Source organism: Myotis brandtii, unplaced genomic scaffold (genome assembly GCF_000412655.1).
Source record: "Myotis brandtii unplaced genomic scaffold, ASM41265v1 scaffold454, whole genome shotgun sequence".
Taxonomy (NCBI): domain Eukaryota; kingdom Metazoa; phylum Chordata; class Mammalia; order Chiroptera; family Vespertilionidae; genus Myotis; species Myotis brandtii.
This window is the reverse complement of record NW_005367354.1, coordinates 814,224-834,120: the sequence shown is the minus strand read 5'-3', so window position 1 is coordinate 834,120 and position 19,897 is coordinate 814,224. Positions and strand designations below refer to the sequence as shown.

Here is a 19,897-nt window from a genome sequence, read left to right as displayed (position 1 = left end):
GTGCGTCGGTCGGGGGCGCGCTCGGGTAACCTGTACCCCACGTAGTCGCCGGTTACCGAACGGACTAAGTTCCAGGTACCTAGACTGGGGCTGGTGTGGGGAGGTTGGACCCCGAGTCGCACAGGTGGTGCCGAGGGCCGTGCCCAGAGCTCGCTTCCCCTTCCTGTAGAGAAGGCCCAGCTCCAAAGATGCCCTGCTCGTCCCCGTCACGCCGGTCCCCTCAAGAACGGCATCCTCCAGGCCAGGCGTTACTCTTTCTCCTCGTCTATACCGCCCCGGTCCCCGATTAACCTGACTTCTCCCTCTTTCCCTCGTGATGAGGGGGTCATACAATTTGGGAGAAGGGAGAGTGCCCCTTTTAAATGGCTCCTAAATTGGGGTGATCATTCTGTGGGTCGGAGCCGGCTTGTTTTTCTAGAGTGCTGTCCCTCGGAGAAATGACTTCCCCCCCGTGTAACTTGCCTCGTGCGCCCATGACGTGGACGTGACGCAGCTGGACGCTACCCCTTTCCGTTCCGTGACGTCAGCAGGGCACATGTTTCCGTGTTTGTCATCCCATCTTAATGGCAAGAAACTGGACAACGCTTTAGACGTCTTTGTATTCCCCAGGTGGCCGATCAAAGGACCTGATGTGACCTCAGTTGGAGGCAGCAGACACCTGTAAAAACTGTATTGCTGCATTTTCCTTCTGTAATATGTCAAAGTCAGGAAATACAAATGGCCTAACTAGCATTCAGGGGAGGCTGGCCACCGTGAAGTTTTGCCTGCCTGCGATCTGTTACAGTGCTGAGACGTGTAAAAGCTGCTGGGTTGGGGGGTGGGGTGGGGTGTGTATGGGGGGGTGATCCCCGCAGCCATGCCCCTGGCTCAACAGGGCCGCACCAAAAGACCATCATCATTCCGTGACCTCGGATTTTGGAGTAGTTTCCCCTCTCCTTTAGAGCAGTCACAGCACCTCATGCTTGAAACAGATTTTAACACTGCATGAAACCTTGAACTGTCAGAAAATAGTATTTTGGCTGTTCTGGAAACAAAGACAAATTCATTCCTTCAGGTGTCATTCTAAGGTCATGACAGTTGCTGAAATGGAATGGGTTGTTGCCAACCTTAAGTATAGTTTGGTTTCTGGAGTAGGTTTATTCCCTTTAGCATTTTTAAATGTATTTTTATTGATAGTATTACAGATCCCCCCCCCCCCCATCCTCCCTCTCAGGTCTTCACTACCCTATTGCCCGTGTGCATGGGCTATGCTTATAAGTTATTTGGTTTATCTCTTCTCCCTCTAGCATTTGATTGGTGCAGTCAGTCAGGCCAATTTCAGCAGTAGGCAAAGAGTAGTTGTTTCTAGTTGTAAAGCAACCATGAGTCTAAATTCATGCCATTTTGTCCAAATTTTAAGAGATGTATACTTAAAAAAATTCACTTCGATGCTTTTCTCTTTGGTGATTGAAGTTATGTTTATTTGAGAGGAAAATGAGAATAGTGGACTTTGAGGGGGATCTGGATTTGAATTCTGATCCTTCAGCTTGCTAGGTTGGGGACTTTGAACAAGTTAGTCTTGTTGAGTATTAGTTTTCTTATCCATGAATGAAGTGGAAACTAATATTAAACAGAAGACAGGATTGTTCAGGGGAAGTAAATGAGATTACAGATTGAAGTGCGTAGGACAGTGCTTGATACTGAATAGATGTTCAGAATGTTCTATTTTCATTTTTCATAGAAATGAGAGATACAATTATAATAGATATGTCCCATAATTAAAATTATGGAAAAACAAGAATAATTTTTTTTTTAATGCTCACCCAAGGATATTTTTTCCCCATTGATTTTCAGAGAGAGTGGAAAGGAGGTGGGAGGTCGGGGAGAGAGAAGCATCAGTGTAAGAGAGACACAGCGATTGGTTGCCTCCTGCATGTACTCACCAGGGGCTAGAGATGAACCTGCAACCCAGGTACATGCCCTCCACCAGGAATCAAACCTGAGACCCTTCCTGAGACCCTTCAGTTCTCAGGCCGACGCTCTAACCACTAAGAAACACAGACCAGGGAGAGGAAGAATAATTTTGTAATGTAGGTGAGGTCCTTCAGCTTTTTTTCCTGGATAAGTGTTTTTGTATTTGCATATGATTTAGGTAATCATCCTTTCAAGAACTGTGACATCAGTCGTTAGAAAAAAAAGTGGAAACATTGCAGAATAGAAAAAAATAGGTTTCAAAATGATACTTTAGATTAGTATACTTTTCAAAGGCATTATAAAAGTTATCTGTGTCATCTTTAAAATGGGAATTCCTTACTACCCAGGGGTATGAAGATCAACTGCAATAATGTATATGGAAGCTCTTTTTTTTTTTTTAAATCCTCACCCGAGGGTATTTTTCCATTGATTTTTAGAGAGAGTGGAAGAGAAAGGGAAAGACAGAGAGAAATGTCAAAACACATTGATTGGTTGCCTCCTGCACGCACCCTAACCAGGGCCGGGGCTGAGGAGGAGCCTGCAACCAAGGTACATGCCCAAGATACTTCTGAGTGTCATCACCCAGAAGGGTCACAGTATTATTATTTTTTGAAAGATCACTGTAGTTCTTACCTTTGTTACTGTCTGAAATTATTAAAACAGGTACTAGTTTTCAACATTTATATTAGCAGGGACACGTAAGTCCTCATGTGGTATAATATATGAAAACTAGAAGCAAAACATCATTTACTTGTAACTTGCAGGTAATTAATTGCTTTAGATGTGGGATTATCCTTTCAGATTGAGAAAGAAAATGATCATTTAAGTTGACTTATTCACCTCTGAAAGTAGAGGCTTTCATTTAGAGATCTATTAAAAGGAATTCATGTACTCCCTCCCCCAGCCCCATGGGTTTCCAAGTAGTTTAGATATGATTTATTGGTTTTACTTTTGTATTTTCAAGTTTAAGGACTTCTTAAGCACCTTACAGTACAGTCAAAGACTTCTAGATCCACGTTAGTTTGTGTTGCTGAATATCTGGACAGGTATATGTTTTCATGATTTAATTGTTAAGTAGATTTTTGCTGCATCTATTCCTTAGATGTGCTATCCTCTACCAAGTGTTTGAGGGCATATTATCTTCTCTATATACCTGAATATTTCTCTAGCTTTTGTCTCCTTATTTATTTATTTATTTATTTATTTATTTATTTAAAAATGCTTATTGAGTGTTTAGTTTGTGATCTCTCTCCAGTGTTATAATACACTGTGCAGTAACAGTTATGAAAATTATGTAGAGAAGTATATCAGAAGAAAATAATTTCTAGTAAGTGACTTGCAAGCAGGTTATGCTTGTTCTAGGTTTTTATATAGTATTATCAGCCAAGTTCTTACTCACAAAGCGAGGATTCCTAACCTACTGGTGTGTGGGTTTTGTGTGTTAAGAGGGAGAGGATTGTCAGCGAAGGCTTCTTAAGGCCTCAACTAAAGTAGAACCGGCCAGTTGCAAGCTGAATGGGAGAGTTTTAAGTGGAGTGTAGCATTGTAGAAATCAACTTTGGAAAGGAGGAGGGAATTGGATTTCAAGGGTTGCCTCTGTTCCTGAAAAGCAGTGGTGTAGTCTCTGTCCTAAGTAGGTGAATAGCAGGGAGATGATTTCATTGGGAGAGGCTGCTTAAGACAGGAAAATGAGGTATTTATTCATACAAGAGAAACGTGTGTGCTGTGCTGGTTTTCAGGGAGCTTGGTGTATGTAGTTCTTTTGGATACTCTGATCACCGTTCTTTCCTTCTGCTTTCAGTGGTGATTTGCAAGTCGAAGTTAAAATGTCCCCAGAAGTGGCCTTGAACCGAATTTCTCCAATGCTCTCCCCATTTATATCTAGTGTGGTCCGCAATGGAAAAGTGGGACTGGATGCTACAAACTGTTTGAGGATAACTGACTTGAAATCTGGGTATGTAACTCAACCAATCCATCTTTTACCTAATGAAAAGCCTTTTTTGCCAGACTCATAAAAATTGGCCACAGACATTCATCAAGTCATAATTTTATCGCATATTGATTCAGTTGGTTTTGTCCAGTTCTTGACATTTTATGTTTTCAGTCGTTTTATTTGTGTTGTGGGCCATTGCTTTATGATCATTGCTTTATGTCTTTTTGGGAGTGTATATCTTTGCTAACAGACTACCGTGTCGTGTTTCGCAAGTGTACTTTTCAGTCACTGACTCGTTTTCTAGTTATGTCTTCTGTAATTCAGTAAGAGTTGGGTTTTGAGATTCTGAATTTGACATCATTGAATAATCTCTCCTAATAAGAAAATTATAATACCTAGCCCAAATGAGTCATTTTCATAATGTGGTTGAAATGGTAAGATCTCATGCCTACAAAATACTCAACTTTTTATTTTGAAATAAATTTAGATTTACAGAAAATGGACAAAAATTTTATAGAAAATTAACACGATGCTTCCTTAAGGTCTACTGTGGTACCTTTGACATGTAGTGTAATAAATATGGGTTGACTGAATGAATGGGTGAGATGTTTTCCTAGAGAAGTTGCTTGGTTTGGGGATCAGAGTGGTTTGAACTTGTGGCTTGGAGGCATGCTTACTGGTCTGGTAGTTTATTGCTTAAATTCTGTTACACATGATCCTTTTAAATGACATTCTCTGACAAGTGGATTGACATTTTTGAAATTACAGCAAAGGGTATTATAGCATTGGGTTTAATCTTCTGGATGTCATATATATTGAAACCTAGAAGGGCCACCATTTTAATTTTAGGGAATTATTCCATGAGCCCACTGAATATTTATTGGCTATCTGCTGTGTTAATTTGATCATAAGCATATGCTATTTGTAAGATGCCACATTTTGTCATTTTTAGTGATTTACTATTCTTGAAGATGTCTGAATATTCAGCATTCTGGAATGATGCCTGGCAAATATAACAGAGAGGAAAGCAGTGAGTGCTCACTGCAACCTGTGGCAGCTGAGCCTTAATATCTTTTTTCAGCATATCACAGTGACTCAACCTGGTTGGCACATGGCTGTGTTTGGGGCATCTGCTGTGATATCTCATCCACCCACAAGTACCTGTTGTATTTTTTGTCCATGTTCTGGATTTCATTACTTAGTTAAAAATAGATACTCAGTGTACTTGATTACTTAATAGAAAAATTTAAAAAAAAAGTGTGTTTGAAGACTGATCTCAATTTGATTGTATTACTCTTTCTAGCTGGCAGTTGAGCCTTTTAAAACATATATATTTTTATTGATTTCAAGCAGGAAAGAGAGGGAGAGAGAGAGAGAAACATCAATGATGAGAGAGAATCATTGATTGGCTGCCTCCTGCATGTCCACTCCTGGGGACCAAGCCCACAACCCGGGCATGTGCTCTGACTGGGAATCAAACCGTGACCTCCTAGTTTATAGGTTGATGCTCAACCACTGAGCCACACTGGTCAGGCAAACTTTTCTTTATTAGTCTGGTGCTTGGAAAGGAGGCAATTTTAATTTTAAGATGGGCAACTTTTTAAAAAATATATTTTTATTGATTTCGGAGAGGAATTGAGAGGGAGAGACAGAAACATCAATGATGACAAAGAATCATTGATCAGCTGCCTCTTGCACGGCCCTGCCACTGGGGATGGAGCCTGCAACCCGGGTATGTGCCCTGACCAAGAATCGAACCGTGACCTCCTGAGCCATGCCGGCTGTGCAAGATGGGCAACTTTTAACGATTTAGTTTCTAAATGTTCACTTGGCTTTTTCATTTCACTCTCTTTTCTGTACTTTTCTGGGATCTATTTTCTTTTTCCCTGTGCATATCTTTATATGCTATATATGCATTATGTAAAAATGTGTTTCTAAACAATGTACCGTATACTCTTGTTTTGCACATTTAAAAGGTTCATACAAATGATATACTGTATGTATTCTTCTGCAACTTGCTTGTTTTGCTAAGTATCTTACGTTCATGATATTTGTCGTTATCGATACTTAAGTTCTTCTGTTTGCACTGTTATATCCAATTCCATTGTATGAATATGCCTTCAATTTTTTATTCACTCTTCTACTGATTGACTTTTATGTTCTAAATTTATTTTGACAAAGAATGTCATAATAAACATGCTCTTACCTTTGCACAAGAAGATATATATATATATATATACATATATATTTATTTTCTGGGGCAGAGTTTTCTGAACTGTGTGTGTTTACCCATTAGTGGTTCTAAAATCAAGTGAGTGAGTCATTCCAACATTGAAACGTTAATAAAAAGAATGGAAACTATCAGAATATGTGATGCATATTAAGAATAAACTCTGCTTTGTGAATGTTTGTTTCAGTTAAATAAGTATGTGTGCATTGGGTCACAAGGTAAAATATGTTTGCAATGATCAAAAAAGTGTGAGAGGGTTTGGTTGGTGTGGCTCAGTGGTTGAGCGTCGATCCATGAACCAAGAGGTTGCCAGTTCCATTCCCAGTCAAGACACATGTCCAGGTTGTGGGCTCGATCCCTGGTGTGGAGTGTGCAGGAGGCAGCCAATTGAAGATGTCTCTCTCTCATCAACGTTTCTATCTCTCCCTCTCCCTTCTTCTCTCTCTCTCTAAAAAAAAAAAATGTTTGAAAGGTACCTCTCTAGGGTATATAGTTCTAGGAATAGAATTGCTGGCTCTTAGAGTATATGCATGTTCTATCTTATTAGATATTATCAGATTGTATCAATTTCTTTCCATCAGAAATAAGTGTTTTCTTTATTTTATAGCCTCAAAAATACTCTGTGTTGTCAGATTTAAATTTTTTACAAGTTGATGGGTATAAAATAATATATTATGATTTTAATTTGTATTTCCAGGATTACTAGTGTAATGAAATATCTTTTCATATCCTTATTGCCAATTAAGATTTCTTTTTTGGGGGACTATCCTTTGCTCATCTTTTTAGTGATTGTATTTTTGTATAGATTTTAAAACATTCCTTAAGCATTTTGGATACTGATCTTTTGGCAGTTACATGTATTACAAATATCTGCATTCAATCTGTGGTTTATATTCCTAATTTGTGGTACTGATGTCCAGAAGTCTTTTTAAGTTTAATTAAGTCACATCCTATATAATAAAAGCCTAATATGCTAAGTGTCTGGTTGTCTGGTCGGCTGTTCAACCAATCAAAGCATAATATGCTAATGATATGCTAAGGCCACTCAACTGCTTGCTATGATGTGCACTGATCACCAGGGGGCAGACGCTCTGACCAGTAGATTAGCTTGCTGCTGGGGTCTGGCTGATCAGGACTGAGTGAGACAGGCTGGACATGCCCTGGAGCCCTCCCGTGGCCCCTCCCCAGCCCCGATCATGCACCAGTGGGGTCCCTCAGCCTGGCCTGCGCCTTCTTGCAATTTGGGATCCTTTGGTATGTTGGAGAGCCAGTTTCGGCCCGATCCCGCAGGCCAGGCTTAGGGACCCCACTGGTGCACGAATTCGTGTACTGGGCCTCTAGTTTATTAATATTTTCCTTTTTAGATTTGTGCCTGTGTGTGTGTGTGTGTGTGTGTGTGTGTGTGTAAGTGTAAGAGAAAGGGAGCATTTCAAGAAACTGTCCTACCCAAAAATCATAAATCATCTTTTACGGATTTTAAAGTTTGCCTTTTCCTTTTTTGGTCTTTAAATAGAAATTTACTTTTTTCTATATAATATGTTGTGAGAGGGATATATTCCCCCCTTCCACCATATGGATAATTGGTTATCCCAGCATCATTTATTGAGAAGGCCATCCTTTGCCTATGGATCTGCAGTGCTACCTTTGTTAGGTCAAGTTTATGTCACAAATCTGTTTCTAGACTTTTTGTACTGATATGTCAGTCTCATTTTCCTTCTGCCAGTTCTATACTGTCTTAACAATTACAACTTTATAGAATGTCAGTGATAACTGGTAGGAAACATTCTCCTTATCCATCTTTTTCTAATTCTTAAAAATTGTCTTGCTGAGCCATTTTATATAAATACTTTTTGATAACCTCATTTAAATAGTTGCATACTGTTCTACTAGGACATACCATAATTCAGTTGACAAAACTCCCTCATTTTAACTCACCGAGGAAATGAAATGAAGGGAAACTGACCTGGTGAGGGGCTAATTGAGAATTGATGGTTAGGAAAGCTCTGAGGAAATTACATTTAAGTTGAATCATGAAAGATGAGAATAATTCAATGTGAAGAGCTGGGGAATTTGATGTAAAAGGCCAATACCATGTCAAATGCAAGATAAAACTTCACATATTCAAGAACCTGCAAGGCCACTGTGGTTGGAATGTAGTGAGAGGGTGAGAGGGAAATGAGATGAGATTCTAAAGATAGTCAGGGGCCAGATTATGCAGAGGTTGGTGGGCTGTATTTGGAAACTTGAGTTTTATTCTGGGTGGAATGAGAAGCTATTAGAGGATTTTAATCAGCGTGACAGGATCTTATTTGTATTAAAAAATCACTGGTTGTTATATGGAAAATAACTTGTATGGGATAAGGTAGACTAGTTAGCTGTCCATTACAGTAGACCAGGTGAGAGATGACAGAGTCTTAGAATATGGAAGTGGCATTGGAGGCTGAAAGAAGGGATTGTAAGCTGTTTAGAAGGTACAGTCATGAGGATGTTCAATTTGGCGTGTGAGAGAGCTTGAGCAAGTTGGTAGATGGTCATGCCATCTGTTGAGATGGGAAGATTGGTGGAGGAACTGCTTTAATCTGAATTGATTGTTGTCTAGATGTGTCATACAGCTATCATTGTGGGTTTCCCTTTGCCTCTGTCCTGTGTTGAATCTCATATCTTAGTTTCTTGTGTCCTCTTGTTTTGTTGGAGCATGTACTCCAATAGCAGCCCATGAAAGGGAGAGGAGGAGGTTTGTTTTTTGAGTTCCTGGAAGTCTGAAAATGCCTTTAATTCTACTTTTAAACTTGATTGATACTTTGGGCAGGTACAGAAGTCTAGGTTGCAAATTATCTTCCCTTCAAATCTTGGAGGCCTTGATCTGTAATTGTGGAGACCTTTAACACACATATTGTTGTAGTTTCATGGATGCAGTATCTTCTCTTTTCTGTAAGGATAGTAATTATAGTTTTTGTAAAAATTGAGGTACAATTGATTATTTACAGTTTAAAAAAATATTTTTTTACCACAGCTGGGAGGCTCGGTTGGAGTATTGTCTTCATACACCAAAAAGGTTGCAGGTTTGATTCCTGGGCGCATATGAGAGACAACCCATCAATGTTTCTTTCTCACATTGATGTTTCTCTCTCTCTCAAATCAATAAACATATTCTTGGGTGAGGATTAAAAAAAACTCCACAAACATCTTTTTCTCTGTACCTTGCATTATCTTTCATGTTGATGGCTTTCTTCAAACTGATGATTCTTGGCTGTCCATGTCTATTAATGAGTAAGGCATTAAAATGTGAATTGAAGCTCTTTGTGTGTAGGTGGGCTTGCCAATTACTGAGCCTCAGGCAATGTGATCAGGCAGCTACCTGGCCTTTTATTAGGTGACTAGAGGCCTGGTGCACGAAATTCATGCATTGGGCGGGGGGTTCCTCAGCCCAGCCTGCACCCTCTTCAATCCAGGACCCCTCAGCGGATGTCTGACTGCCAGCAGTCGGACATCCCTCTCACAATCCGGGACTGCTGGCTCCTAACCGCTTGCCTGCCTGCCTGTGTGATCGCTGCCTAACTGCCCTCCCCTGCCGGCCTGATCGCCCCCAACTGCCCTTCCCTGCCAGCCTGATCGCCCCTAACTGCTCCCCACTGCCGGCCTGATCGCCCCTAGCCACCTCTGCCTCGGCCCCCGCCACCATGTCTTTGTCCAGAAGGAAGGCAGGACGACCGGAAGATGTTCGGTCGACCCGGTCTAATTAGCATATCACCCTTTTATTAGTATAGATTGTCAGATTCATTATCAGGAGATCTTCTCTGGGTCTATAAAAAATAAAAATGCCTAAATGGATGCATATATTCCTATCTGTCAGCAAAATTTTAATTTTGGAGCCAAAGCGTATGTAAATTTTAAAACTTTTGATCTATTTAATATGTTGGTATATTTATATGTAAGGATACATAAACATACATATTTCTTTCAAGAAATGTATTATCAGCTTACACTTCCATTAGCAGTATATGAGGATGCCAGTTCCTCTACAGTTTGATAATATCAGTATTATAAATTTTTAAAGATTATTTGCTAATTCAGGAGATGGAAAATGTTAGACATGAGCAGAAAGCCCTGGATGCCTAGCAAGGGGCAAAACTGGGAAAACAAGAACATTGCCCCCAGGGTAACCTATCCTCCCCTAGCATATCACTGGTCATGCGGTTTGGACCCCTGATCTTTTATATCGCTGGGCATGCGTTTTATATCGCCTGATCTTTTCCTTCCTAAAGATAACATCTAGGCCTCAGTTGTATTTCAGCTCCAGGCCCAGAAAAAGCAGCAAAACCAGACAAGTAGCACAATGGCTGCCTGAGGACCAGCTACATTGACTAATAATCCCCTGCCCTGGCACTGACCAATCAGTGGATGTTACAGGGCAGAATTTTTGCTAGGATCTGGAGTGCTTGTCTAGGAGCCAGAGCATCTAGAAACCCAGTGAACACGTTTGTGGTGTTGATATTTTGAGTGCTATTACTGAGTCCAGGTTGTCCTTCAGGAATTATTTCTTGGACTTTTTTTTTAACCAGAAGAAACAAAATTTCCCTAGTCCTCATGCCTCGGCTCATACTCTTTTCTACTCTTAGATCTTTAACCTGAGTAGCTGCCTGTTCAGCCTTCTTTTAATTATAATAGTGTAAGACAGTTGATTAAATAGTTCAGCAATATTTTAACATTTCAAAGTGCTGTCAGATATTTTATATTTTGTACTTAGTATTTTTTTGGGAAAAAGTCAAAGTGGTAATATTGGCCTTGTCCCAGTGAACTCTGAAATCACCGACTTTGGGAAGTTTTGCTAGGATTCCACATTCTTTCCACAGAGTCTGGGATGGTAAGTGCTAGAATAAATTTGGATCTGGAGTTTTAGGTGGTTGTGAATTTTGGGCGTTTCATATCTTGCAGTGACTTCATTTCAGAGTGGCTTCATTTGATATGGAGGTTAGGGAAGAGGTGAAGGGAAGGAGCCAGTCTAATGTGTAAAGGAAAGGGGATAGGAGATTCATCTAGTCCAGGGGTGGGCAAACTTTTTGACTCGAGGGCCACAATGGGTTCTTAAACTGGACCGGAGGGCCGGAACAAAAGCATGGATGGAGTGTTTGTGTGAACTAATATAAATTCAAAGTAAACATCATTACATAAAAGGGTACGGTCTTTTTTTTTTTTTTAGTTTTATTCATTTCAAACGGGCCGGATCCGGTAGTTTGCCCACGGCTGATCTAGTCTCTTCCTACCTCTGCTTTGCATTGTTCAAGAAAACAAGAACTCATTCTTACTTTTATCTTTGTCCCCTCTATTCTGTGCAATTTTAAGGTAGTATTTTTTGTTTTCTTTTACTAGAGTAAAATGTTTTGTTTTATTAGAACAAAACGTTTGCTAAGTTCTTTAGGATTAGAAGATAAGTGAGGCTCTTTTAGTACATGTTAATAGGCACATACATGTATTCCAAATTAATCATTCCTATACTGCCACTGTTAAAATGCCCATGTATGCCTTATAACCATGTAGACCAGCTTCCTTTTTAGCATCCATGTTACTTGACTAATCTTGTTTTTTGGTGCCATGTTCTTGAGAAATAATTTTGTAATCTTCCTTTTCAGGGCCACGTTTCCTGAGTAATTTGGTTATCTTTCTAATGGCTTGTTATGAAAGTAGTTTTTCCCATTAACCTTGTTTCTCTTGACTTTTTGAAAAATATATCCTTTTTGTTTTCTGAAAAGGTTTTTATCTCAACCTTTGCTCTTGCTAACTTATTGATAAGAAATCTTGAATCAAGTGGAAGTTTTGGAGAACAATTTGATGTTCCACTGTTAAGTAGGTATGAAGCCCTTAGAACAATTGTTTTTTTCATCTATGGACTCCTAAGACTCTTTTCATTTAAAAAACATCATTTCAGCCCTAGCTGGTTTGGCTCAGTGGATAGAACGTTGGCCTGTGGACTGAAGGGTCCAGGGATCAATTCTGGTCAAGGGCACATACGTTGGTTGCAGGCTTGTTCCCTGGCGTGTGGGGTATGTGCAGGAGGCAACCAATTAATGTGTCTCTCTTATGTTGATATTTCTCTCTGTCTCTCCCCCTCCCTTCCACTCTCTCTAAAAATCAATGGAAAAATGCCCTCGGGTGAGGATTAACAAATAAAACAAAAACAAACAAACAAAAAGACCCATTATTTCATGCCCAGTTGGCGTGGCTCAGTGATTGAGCTTCGATAAAAACCAGAAAGAATAAACTGCTTAGGAATAAACTTAATCAAGAAGCCAAAAGACTCTTAGATACTCAAAAAATCACAAAATATTGCTGAAAGTAATTAAAGAAGGCACAGATAATGGAAAGACATCCTGCGTTCACTGAAGACTTAATATTAAGATGTCAATACTAAACAAAGCAATTGATAGATTCCATGCCATCCCTATAAAAATCTCAATGATGTTTTTTTCAGAAATAAAAAAAAGCATACTAAAATTCATACGGAAGCTCAAGAGATGCTGAATAGCCAAAAACAAAAAAAAAACAAAAACAAAGTTGGAGGTCTTGCGCTTCCTGATTTCAAAATTTACTGCAAAGCTATGGTAATCAAAAGATCATGGTACTGCTCGGCCAGTGTTGCTCAGTGGTTGAGCGTCAACCCATGAACCAGGAGGTCATGGTTCAATTCCTAGTTCAGGGCACATGCCTGGTTGCAGGCTCGATCCTCAGGAGGAGCCAATTGATGATTCTCTCTCATCATTGATGTTTCTATCTCTCTCTCCCTCTTCTTTCCTCTCTCTGAAATCAATAAAAACATATAAAATATTTTTTAAAAAGAACATGGTACTAGCATAAAGAAAGACAGAAAGACTAATTGTGAAGAGAATAGAGAGCACAGAAATACTAGTAAACCCTCAGATATATGGCTAAGGCTGCCAAAATCATTTAATGGAGAAAAGACTGTCTTTTCCACAGTGTAGGGAAAACTGGATATCCACATGAAATTGGACCCTTATCATACACTGTACACAAAATTTAAAATGAATCAAAGACCGCACCACAAGAGCTAAAATTATAACGCTCTTAGAAGAAAATATATGGGAAAAGCTCGTGTTATATATATATTAAATTCATCTTTGGATATATTTACATAAGGAATAAAAGAATATGTAAGTCAGAAAAGGATTCTGGGAACCAAAATAGTTCAAATGGAGAATTGAGAATCCAGGGAAATGGGCAAAATTGCAGAGATAACAAGTCTTTAAGCATGAGTTCAGGATTCTGCAGGCCCTTGCTTTAGGCATGGGGACCTGGGATTTAAAACTGAACTGTACTATCTTTAGACTGTCTAAAAAATACTATGATTTACTGCCATGGATTATGGCAGCAGTCCTGTGGAAGATTGGGTGACCCTGCCAGACTGGATCATCAAATTAACTAATATCTTCTTATAAGGAATGAATTCAAGAATTTGTTGGAGCTACATCTGAATGCAAATGAAGTAGTGTTATAAATTATGAGCAACCAGACAGATAAGCTGATGATAAATGCTAAGCAGTGAACTATATTGATACTATTGTCAACTTAGCAGAGATATCAAAAGAACACTTGGAAAGGAATAAATTAATAGTGTTCGTTATCACAGTGGGAAACCAAGGTGAATAGGGAGATTGGAGGACAGCAAAGTAAAACAGTTTATCTTCATATTCAAGGACATTCAGCATTTAAAGGATCTTTAGAGAAGTGTTCTAAAACTCTGGTGAAAGACCAAAGTTACATAAATGTTTAAAAAAATTTTCAGCCCAGGCTGGGTAGCTCAGTTGGTTGGAGTGTCATCCCGTGCTCCAAAAGGTTGTGGGTTCAGTTTCCCATTAGGGCATATATGGGGGTTGCAGGTTTGATCCCCGGTCAGGAGTGTACGTTCAGGAGTGTACGGGGGCGGGGGGCGGGGGGCGGCGTGACTGAACAATGTTTTCCTCTCACCTCTCATCTCTCTCTCTCTCTCTCTCTCTCTTTCTCCTTCCCCCCTCCCTCTCTTTTTTTTCTCTCTCCCCCCCTCCCCCCTTCCTCTTCTCTCAAAATCTGTAGAAACATATCCTTAGGTGAGGATTAAAAAAAATTTTTTTTTAGGCCCTGGCTGGGCTGCTCCGTAGGTTACAGCGTGGTCCCGATATGCCAAGGTTGCAGGTTCGATCCCCTGTTAGGGCACATACAAGAATCAATCAATGAATGCATGAATAAATGGAACAACAAATTGATGGCCCCTCTGTCTCTGTCTCTGTCTCTGTCTCTGTCTCTGTCTGACTCTGTCTCTCTAAAAGTAATTTAAAAAATTTCCAATCTGTCACCAAGTGATATTTTTGTAAAATACAATAAAAATGAATTACTAGAAAAATGAAATTAAAAATACATGGAATACAAAGCTGAGCTTTAAATATTGGATTCATAAGACTTAAAGCTACTCTTACAAATTGCTATAAAAGTTTCTAAATTCTTGCTCTCAATTCCTGTGTTTATCTCATTGTGGATAGTAACATTTTATAGTCCAGCACTGGTCCATGGACCCCACTTTGAGTTGCACTGTTCTAGAAGGGTTTCTGCATTCTAACAGTCTAGAGGAGTTGACCTTTTTAGAATTCTGTCTCAGCGTTTAGACCAGGGGTCCTCAAACTACGGCCCACGGGCCACATGCAAATACAAATATTGTATTTGTTCCTGTTTTGTTTTTTTACTTCAAAATAAGATATGTGCAGTGTACATAGGAATTTGTTCGTAGTTTTTTTTTAAACTATAGTCCGGCCCTCCAACGGTCTGAGGGACAGTGAACTGGCCCCCTGTTTAAAAAGTTTGAGGACCCCTGGTTTTGACAGTAGTACATTAGTAATAAGTAATTCCTAACTACACTTTGGATAATCTGAAATACTGTTTTTTTTCTTTTAAAATAAATATAGTAGAACAAATATGATAGATGCTTATAAGAATGAGACTTCTCTCGAAATTACGAAAATTTTCAGTTAGTTGGATCAGTAAAAACTCAGAGAGCATTATTACTTTATGTTTTCTGCATATATATCAAGGAAGCATGACTTTTACTTATTTATATTTTTTATTTCAGTTATGGTTGACATTCAATATTACATTAGTTTCAGGCATATAGCATAGTAGTTAGACATTTATATAACTTATGAGGAGATACCCCTTAAGTCTAATACGCACCTGATATCATATACACGAATTACAATATTATTGACTCTGTTTCTTGTGCTGTACTTAGTACACATGGCTTTTGAGTAAGGAGAAATGTTTATAATACAGTCTCATTTTGTAAACACTTTTCTTTTATTCATGCACATTTTAATTAATTTTTAGTTTTTTAATCTTTATTGTTGAGATTATTACAGATGTCCCTCTTTTCCCCCCATGTTGCTCCCCTCCACCCGGTTAACGCCCTACCCCAGGCCTTCACCATCCTATTGTCTGTGTTCATAGATAATGCATATCTATATAATAAAAGCCTAAGCAACTGTTATGGCGGAATGACCAGAATGACTGGTCGCTATGATGCGCACTGACTACCAGGGGGCAGATGCTCAACGCAGGAGCAGGCCTAAGCCAGCAGGCGGACATCCCCCAAGGGGTCCTGGACTGCAAAAGGGTGCAGGCCAGGCTGAGGGATGCCTCTTCCAGTGCACGAATTTCCAGTGCACGGGCCTCTAGTATGCATATAAGATCTTTTTTTAATCTCTTCCCGCCCCTAAACCCCTTCCCTCTGAGAATCATCAGTCTATTCTATTTCCATGCCTCTGATTCTATTTTATTCACCGGTTTATTCTGTTCATTAGATTTCTTATTCGCTTATCTTGATTTTTAGATTCAATTGTTGATAGGTATGTATTTGTTGCCATTTTGTTGTTCATATTTTTTTATCTTTTTCTTTTTCTTCTTCTTCCTCTTCTTAAAGAATCCCCTTCAACATTTCATATAATACTGGTTTGGTGGTGATGAACTCCTTTAGCTTTTTCTGGTCTGTGAAGCTCTTTATCTGACCTTCAATTCTAAATGATAGCTTTGCTGGGTAGAATAATCTTGGTTGTAGGTCCTTGCTATTCATCACTTTGAATATCTCTTGCCACTCCCTACTAGCCTGCATAGTTTCTGTTGAGAAATCAGCTGACAGTCATATGGGCATTCGCTTGTAGGTAACTAACTGCTTTTCTCTTGCTGCTTTTAAGATTCTCTGTCTGTAGCCCTTGGCATTTTAACACATTTTGTACAGCTCAGGAGTTTTCTCGTGTTTCACGCGCCATCTGTTAAGGACCGCTCACGTGTGTTCTCGTTTTTCATGCCCATGGAAAAAGGATCGAATCTAGATACTTATGTAAATTTTGTTTGGTCCCTCTTCAAAGAGGAAAATGTTTTACGCAGTTCCATACATTAAAAAAGTCCTAGGAACTTTAATTGTTTAATTGTTTTTGTAAATAAAAATGTTATAATTATTGAAAAACAACACCTAAAGTGCATTATGATGATTTAAATAATGTGCAGTTTGCCCAAAAACGTGCGGTCCGTGGCGTATATCTTAGAGATTTCTATGCGGTACGCAATGTGTTAATTATGATGTGTCTTGGTGTGATCCTCTTTGCGTTCCACTTGTTTGGACTTCCTGGACTTGTAAGTCTATTTCTTTCACCAGGTAGTTTTCTGTCATTATTTCTTCAAATAGGTTTTCAATATCTTGTTCTTTCTCTTCTTCTGGCACCCCCATAATGTGAATGTTAGTATGCTTGTGTTGTCCCAGAGGCTCCTTACACTACCTTCATATATTTGGATTCTTTTTTCTTTTTGCTCTTCTGGTTGGGTGTTTTTTTGCTTCCTCATATTTCAAGTCATTGATTTGATTTTCAGAATCCTCTACTCTACTGTTGAATCCCTGTATATTGTTCTTTATTTCAGTCAATGTATGCGTAATTTCTGACTAGTCCTTTTCTATTTTTTTGGAGGTTTCTAGAAGATTCTTGAGTAACTTTATAACCATGGTTTTGAACTCTATATCCAATAGTTTGCTTTTTTCCATTTCTTTCATTTATGACATGTTTCTTTGTCTCCGCATTTTGGCTGCTTCCCTGTGTTTGTTTCTTTGTTGCCTGGAAGCCTTACTGGTACCATAAACAGTTGATTAACACATATTTTGTATGTTATATGTATTATATACTATATTCATACACTAAAGTAAGCTAGAGAAAAGAAAATGTTATTAAGAAAATCATAAGGAAGAGAAAATACATTTATACTATTGGTTGAAAAAAATCCACGTAATTCAAACCTGTGTTGTTCAGGGGTCAACTGTATACAAATGATATGAAATATAAAGCCCCAGAATTCAGAGGCTAAGGATACATCCATTTAGTACATGTTTCAGGTCAAGGAATGAAAATGGTGGCCTAAAAAGGTTACATGAATATTTTTATTGAACAAATTAAGTGTTTAGTGTAAAATTACTTTTTTAAAATGATGTTGTACATTAAATGAATAGAAATAGTGTGTAAGTTGGCCTTGTCTCTGGGGATTTCTTTTTTTTTAAAATATATTTTTATTGATTTCAGAGAGGAAGGGAAAGAGAGAGAGAGAGAGAAACTTCAATGATGAGAGAGAATCATTGATTAGCTGCCTCCTGCACCTCCCCTTCTGGAGATCGAGCCTGTAACCTGGGCATGTGCCCTTGACTGGAATCGAATCCGGGACCCTTCAGTCTGCAGGCCAATGCTCTATCCACTGAGCCAAACTGGCTAGGGCCCTGGGGATTTCTTATAGTATTTATTAATGTAAGAATTACCAGCATTCCCACAGTTGGAACAGGAATCAGTCCAGGGCATTTATGTAATTTGCTTTGACTTTGACATGACCTTGGAGTGTGCTTGTCCTCGCCAGTTCCACTTGCTCACCTGCGCTATTAATGCACTAGTTATCAGGTGCTTCCTGTGGTCCAGCAGGTATGCTGCTGGGCACTAAGGGATTCTAAGTTTAATTAACTCTGTTTTATTATAGAGCTTTCAGTCTAGCAGAATATCTCCGTCACCTTGCATTTACCCGTATCTAAGGACAATTGCTAAGGACAATTGCGGGTAGTTTTCTTTCTCCTAGCCTGTTCAGATCCAACTCATTCTTTGAGGCCAGTCCTATTCAGTGACACTTCCTTGATTTCCCGGGCTAAAAGTGGTTTCTCTGCTCTCTCAGCTTCTATTGTGCTTATTTTCTTTAACCACTAATTTGTCAATTAATCATGTTAATTGCTTTGTGACTTGTATCTATTGTTGTCTTGAATTGTTATTTAAATTGTGCCTTGTTTGACTTTCATAAGTTTGATTTTTGTTTTCTGATTACAGTTTCCTGAGAATGGGCTCCTTTCTTTAACTCAGAGCAGCAATCTGAACTTTTTTGATTATGCACCTCAAATAATTTGCTAATGAACCCCCAATACATGCATATTATATTTATTTAATTATAAAATATGTGTATTTACTTATGTAAAATATAAGTTAAGAAGAATGATATAAGATGAAAAAAGCAACACCGTACTAGTAATGTTACTTATAATATGGTATTTTCACCTGTCATAGCTGAAAAAGAAATCTCTAAAAATATATAAATACTAATGGAAGAAATGCAACATTGGCTGCATGCGCTATGCCAAAAGACTAGTTTTCAACCCCACCCACCTTAAGATTTGTCTGTACTTGTTCGTATTATTTTCTAGCCACAGATTCTTTGCAAGAATCAATTTAAGCCACTTATTCATTTCTTAAGTCCTTTAGTATAGTTAAAACTAGGCAGTAGATTTCTTACATTCATGTAGCATATCACAGTATGCTGAAGGTAACTGAATAATTGAGAGAACCACTATCAACCCCTCATGAAAGGAAAATGTGAACTTGCATATACAGGTGGCTACCTTGATCAACTGGCATTAATTACTGTGATTATTACTAAGCCCAGGACATAGTACATATTTAAAGCAGTGGCTCTCAAACTTGAGTGTGAATCAGAGTCACCTGGAGGGCTTGTTGAAACACAGGTAGTGGAAATCATATTCTTACATCTTAATAAATACCAAAACCTGAACATCTGTGTTATCACTACCTAGATCAAGAAATCAAATGTTGGCAATGCCCCCAAAGCCCCCTATGTGTCTTCTTCCAGTCACCACTCTCTTCTTTCCCCATAGATAAACCACTGTTCTGACTTACAGTCATCACTTTCCTGCGGCTCTATAAATTTTTATCAGTACACAAGCACTATAGCTTTTTCTGGTTTTGAGCTTTAAACAAATGGAATCATACAGTATTTATTCTTTCATTCATCAGTATGTTTATGGGATTAATCTATATTGTTGGATTTAGGTGTAATTTATTTATTCCATTGCTATATTTTTCATTTTATGGTTGTATCCTAATTTATTTCCCTATCCTATAGCTGATGGGCATTTGGGGATCCAGTTTGAAATTACATTTTAATTGCTCAGTTTGGGGCTATTTCAAAGTATGCTGCTGTTATTAACATTGTATGAATCTGCCTTTTAGGTTCCAGATTAATTTAATCTATGTACATATGCCGTGTCACTTATAGAAATTTTTTGATATTTGCAATCATAGTAAAACAAAGACTTATATTTTTGATATTTATTTTATATATTTAAATGCTATTTAACAAAGAAAAATCAACCAAAAAAATGAGTTTGCGTGTCACCTCTGACATGCGTGTCATAGGTTCGCCATCACTGGTATATA

At 38.6% G+C, this 19,897-nt stretch overlaps 1 protein-coding gene across 1 annotated transcript in view; it reads left to right on the top strand.

Moving 5' to 3' along the window:
- Positions 1 to 6: 6 nt before the first annotated feature.
- The window catches only part of BRE (brain and reproductive organ-expressed (TNFRSF1A modulator)), a 343,490-nt gene continuing 323,599 nt past the window's right edge, over positions 7 to 19,897 (top strand). Inside the window, exons 1-2 of the mRNA XM_005874839.2 lie at positions 7 to 75; positions 3,755 to 3,907. Of these exons, the coding sequence (XP_005874901.1) occupies positions 3,780 to 3,907 (128 nt within the window). The 5' untranslated portion in view covers positions 7 to 75; positions 3,755 to 3,779. The remainder of the gene's footprint in view (positions 76 to 3,754; positions 3,908 to 19,897) is intronic.